Below are 4,932 nucleotides of genomic sequence, written 5' to 3'. Positions count from 1 at the left end.
AAAGAAGTGAAGAAGTGAAGAAGAAGAACTCCCTATGATCCCCTGTTTCTCGAACCCCTTTTCGATCCCCGTATGTTGAACGACCCCGTTATGATAAACTGCAATTCGTAGTAGCTATGGCTGATTTCGTGAACTGCTACGCTAAGTAAGTTTGCAACTATCATGAACTGTGATTTATGTGTGATGGGAGGTGAGAGCATGGTAAGACTACCCGTCGTAGAGAAGAGGTAACCTTAGGCATGCCTGAATGTACCAAACAGAGCTAATACCATCTCCATCGAGATTTGGGCTTGGCTGGAGGCAAACAAATAGAAAGTCCTTTTTTGCCCAGCCGATGCAACCTGACCTACCAAACAACAGGCCAATTTCAACTCATGACTCGTTCTGGACGCACAAGCGTGCTTGCCCCGCTGCGCCAGTCAGCCACGAATTAGTCCAGACAACCAAACGCACCCTTAGTAGGGAGGCCCAAAATTTTAGTTCTGCCGTGAGAAGAACCTAGATCCGAAGGACCTCGGCGCCGGTGTAGGTTCCGGCGGCGGGCGTGCCCTTGGGCGCGGACGGCGGTCGGTTGCCCATCGCCAGCCCTTGAATCCCGCCTCAGCTCCAGTTGGAAGAGCGTAGGAACACAACAAAAGAGAGGGCAGTCGTGGAAAAGATGGGCTGTACGCAGGCAGCAAAGGTGCCAAAAATGCGCAGAGCTTTTGGACAGGCCAACCCCCGCCACACACAGTTTGGCATGACCAGAACTGAGGCAGACCGGATCGCTTTCGCTCTGTGTCGGAGTCGGGTCCCCTCCTCCCATTGTACTCCAGCCACCAAGGCCCACAGCCCACAGCCCACAGCCCGCAGCCCGCCCCAAACCCAAGCCCTCCATATCCATGCTTCTTAATCTGGGTGCAGCAGCCTGCAGGGGACACCACTCTCGTCTCGTCTCGTCTCGTCTCGTATCATCCACCCACATTCCCTTCCACGGCCGCACGTGCAAGAGAGATTTCGGCCAGGCCACTGCTCCTCCTCCGCCTCCTCCGCACGTACTACCGGCCGGCCACGCCAGCGACCGAAGCAGCAGCCGGGTGCCCTCCTCAGCGCCGGCCCAACACCACGCGCGCCGTCCATCTCCAGCTAGGTAAGGTACGCACGCGCCGCCCTCCCCGTCTCCATCGATCCTCCCTACCCATCCCGTGGCGTGGCGCGAGGTCTCGCCGCAGCGCGCCTACGTGCGCGCGCGTGATTTCGTCTCCGGCGACGAGCCCGTGGCGGAGGGCGGCCATGGCGAGTGCGGTCGCTGCTTGCTATTTCTCCTCCACCCCGTCCACCTCTTAGCACCTTGGTTGCTCTCTCCGTCTTACTAGTATTTGGTTTTCATCTCGAGTCCCTAGATCTGTATCGTGCTTTTCTCTGGTACCGCAGGCAGGCAGGGTCTCGGCGCGCGAGATGAGGGCTACGTCGTCGGCGTGGACCGTCGTGCTGCTGCTCGCCGCGCTCGTCCCCGTCTCTCTCGCATCCGCCTCCGTCCACGCAGGTACCTTGCCTCCCACCTTCTCCACACGTACGTGCTAGCTGCAGGGCTTGGATCTTCTCATGCCGCCCTCCCTCCCTCTTAACAAACAAATTTCCTCCTCATCATCTGCGTTTTTTTTTGTTGAGATCGATCCCTAATTAATGCTGCAACGACGGTGCGTGCGGTTTCCGAGTGATTTTAATAAGATCCTGCGGTTTTGTTTTGGAAACTCCAAGAGAAGATCTTCGTGTTGGCTTTACCTTTCCAAGTTTGCGATACAAAACAAAACTCCTCCTCAACCAAACAAGGCTTCTCCATGTTTTTTTTGTTGTTGGTGAGGGTTCGGGATTCTGCTGGTTGTTGATTTTGTTTTATTATTCTGTTGTGATTCTTCTTCCTACCTGTCCTTTTGCTTGTCGCAAAAATCCTCTTGTTTTTTTCCATCCATGGTGATGGTGGGCCTAGTATACACTGTAGCACACGCTCGAATTACGAGGCTAACGGTGTTTCCGGCTGCAGGATTCTCGCCGACGCGCGCGCCGCCGCTGGCCGCTCCCATGCCCGCCCCCTCGGCGGCTCCTCCGCACCCGGCGGCACTACCTCGCGCCGTCCTTCCCCGCAAGGTCCTCCGCCCGGCAGGTAATTAATGAAGCGTCTGTCTTATCAAAATTCAAAACGCAAGAAGAGCCCACCCTCCGATCCGCCGATCGTACGGTCAACGGTGCTCTGGCCGCCTCGCGGGGCCCAGACGAGTCCTTCTTTCTCCGACCAGCGTCTGCACCCGTGGACCCTGCCTGCCTGGTTCTGCGCGCGCGCGCAGGCCGCTGCTGTGCTGGCCCATCTCCCTCCCCTCTCTTTTGTTTTGCTTGTCGCTACTAGCAGGAAGCTCGCCATCTATCTCTCACGTACATTTCCTTCATTCTGTCCTACGCACCCGTGAATGACACACGGGGGCCACCTCCTCTCCTTTTCTTTGCAGTTGCAGGCACCGACGTCCGAGTCCGGCCTCACCGCGTGGACGACGGGTGCGCCGGCGCCGACGACATCGCCATCTACCAGGGTCGCGGGACGACGCTGCCCAGCGGTGTGCCGGCCTACACGGTGGACGTCATGAACCGGTGCTCCGCCGGCGACTGCGCCATCGCCGGCATCCACGTACGCTGCGGCTGGTTCAGCTCCGTCACCCTGGTGGACCCGCGCAAGTTCCGCCGCCTCGCGCGCGATGACTGCCTCATCAACGACGGCCAGCCGCTCCTTGCCGGGGAGACGCTGTCGTTCGAGTACGCCAACTCCTTCCCCTACCCGCTCGCTGTCGCCGTCGCCACCTGCGTCGACCCGGCCGCCGCCACCTCGCCGTAGCCGCTACATACGGAGCGAGCTCGGTAGCACCCTCTAAATACCTAGTGCGATACGTATTATAAACTCATACACACTGCTTGCTAGTACGACGGTGCTAGTTTTTTTGCATGATTACCTGCGACCAGTACAAGTGTAAGTAGCTGCCTTCTCTCTCCCAGCTGCCGGTAGCTAGGAAAATTTTGTTACCACTGCTAGTATTCGAAGAAAAACTCCAAATGTTTGTCAACACATGCGTGCATGCCCAAACTGTGATACTAGTACTACTACTACTGTAGCAGAGATGGAATCGCTACTTGTCTTTTGGGCAGGCCTCCAAAGAAAAGAGCAACTCTATGGGAATGTCAAGTAAATGCGACAAGTCCTTTTCGCGTGTGCATTGTCCATTTCTCCTTTTGGGTGACTTCTTCCTCTCTCTCAGTCTCTCTCTCTCTGTCATGTGCAATGGAATGCCATCTTGCCTAGGCACAAGGGTGTATGTAATGAGCTGGCCTGCCGCTCCGCCGTGTGGCTCGTGCGCAGCCTTGCTAGCCATAGCTGGCTGGCTAGTATGTGAATGACAGCGGCGTGAGTGTGACCGTGTGACTTGTTCCTTCCGGGCAAAGCCTCTCACGCCTTGGCAGTCCATGGATCCGTGTGCCATGCCAGACATGCGATGCCATGGACAGTTGATGCGATGTGGCCTTTCACACCTTTGTTCAGGGTATTAATTGGACTTGGGATGCGAGGGATTGTTGTAGCTAGGCTTTTGGTGCTGTAGGGGCCTGGCAATGCCTTGTCCACGTGTTGGCCATTCTTTTTACTACGACGGTGAATGCGCACTACTTGCTGTTGCAGGCTAGATCGCTAGCAGGGTACCTCCATCCCTGAGAATTGCAAGAACTACATCACAACATTCTAGTTCAATGCATATGTTTGAAACGACATGATTCAAATGCACACAGATCAAACCATGAATGACATATATAACATAAATAGGGAATTGAATCTGTAGGATTTAGTAATTCTATGACTTTGCATTCCCATCAAAATTTTAACTATGTCATCTTCATTTGCTTTCAAGAACGTATATCGCTTCATACATTTCACTAAGCAATGGTTCAAGAGCTCATCAACCACACTATTTCTCCAACTTAGTTTTCACTACACTTGTTGCAAAAAAAAACTCTTTCAATGTTCGTCCTCGCCATCGACAGGAACAACAATTTAAGAAGTAGACTAAATCATAAATTACTTGCTTTTGTTTTGTTTCAATAAGTAAAATAGAGAGCTCACCAAGATAATACATACATTTGAATCTATCATCTCTTCTCATATCATCTAAAAAGGTATCAAGTTGTTGGAATTCAAGCCTTATCAAATCCGTGCTTGATATGTCCTCGACAAGTCTCATTACCTTTTGTGCTTCATAAAAAGCAAATGGACACAAGGGGTTTAAAACTTGTATGAAATAACAACTACATATTAACCTCATCAAAGTGATTGGCAAGGACTTGAATAATTTTATCAATGACACCAAGATATACTTCTCTAGAGGTTAACTATGAGAACATAAGACGCACCCCCTCCGTCCAAATAGAGGTGGTGCCCTTGTTTTACGTTTCCAAACTTTGACCACTAATTTTACTAGTTGAACATTTCTCAATTGTTACAAAATTATATCATTTGAAACTTTATTCAAAAAAAAATTCTATGGTATAACATGCATAGCATATAGTTAATGTTGTTTGGTTGGTCAAATCAATGGTCAAACTTAAATCTCAAAAAATGTGTGAGCCACCACCATTGAGACAGAGGGAATAATATATAGCTTACGGTATCTATCCTCCGTGGTCTACATTTGTGAAGGAAATCTCCAGTCCTCAAGAAGAGAAAAGACGTTGGTTTGCTAAAGAAAGGAAGAAAGTGTTTGGAAAGGTGTGGAGCAGATATTTGAAGTGATCTCGTTGGTGACGAGTGTGAAGATTCACATTATGACAGGGTGGCACTTCTGGTGCGAGTCAATTGAGCCCCCAGACCAGATCACCGGCATCATTTGAATAGTTTCCCAAGTGCATCATGAAATCTATGAT

General features: G+C 51.5%; 1 protein-coding gene across 1 annotated transcript; it reads left to right on the top strand.

Annotated features, from left to right (window-relative positions):
• The first annotated feature begins 658 nt into the window (after positions 1–658).
• Positions 659–3,239, top strand: LOC139831537 (uncharacterized). Its single transcript, XM_071820835.1, has 5 exons — positions 659–790; positions 904–1,134; positions 1,414–1,525; positions 2,024–2,143; positions 2,484–3,239. The coding sequence occupies exons 1-5, from the start codon at positions 659–661 to the stop codon at positions 2,861–2,863; spliced, it is 975 nt and encodes a 324-aa protein (XP_071676936.1). The 3' UTR covers positions 2,864–3,239.
• Positions 3,240–4,932: the final 1,693 nt, after the last annotated feature.

The sequence above is a fragment of the Lolium perenne genome, chromosome 5, assembly GCF_019359855.2.
Source record: "Lolium perenne isolate Kyuss_39 chromosome 5, Kyuss_2.0, whole genome shotgun sequence".
In the NCBI taxonomy this organism is placed as follows: domain Eukaryota; kingdom Viridiplantae; phylum Streptophyta; class Magnoliopsida; order Poales; family Poaceae; genus Lolium; species Lolium perenne.
This window is presented reverse-complemented; position numbering and strand designations above follow the sequence as displayed.

Coding starts and splice junctions, on each gene's coding strand:
- LOC139831537 (XM_071820835.1), top strand. CDS start 659: ATGGGCTGTACGCAGGCAGCAAAGGTGCCAAAAATGCGCAGAGCTTTT. Junction 791..903: donor TCGCTCTGTGTCGGAGTCGG/GTCCCCTCCTCC, acceptor ATCTGGGTGCAG/CAGCCTGCAGGGGACACCAC. Junction 1,526..2,023: donor ATCCGCCTCCGTCCACGCAG/GTACCTTGCCTC, acceptor TTCCGGCTGCAG/GATTCTCGCCGACGCGCGCG.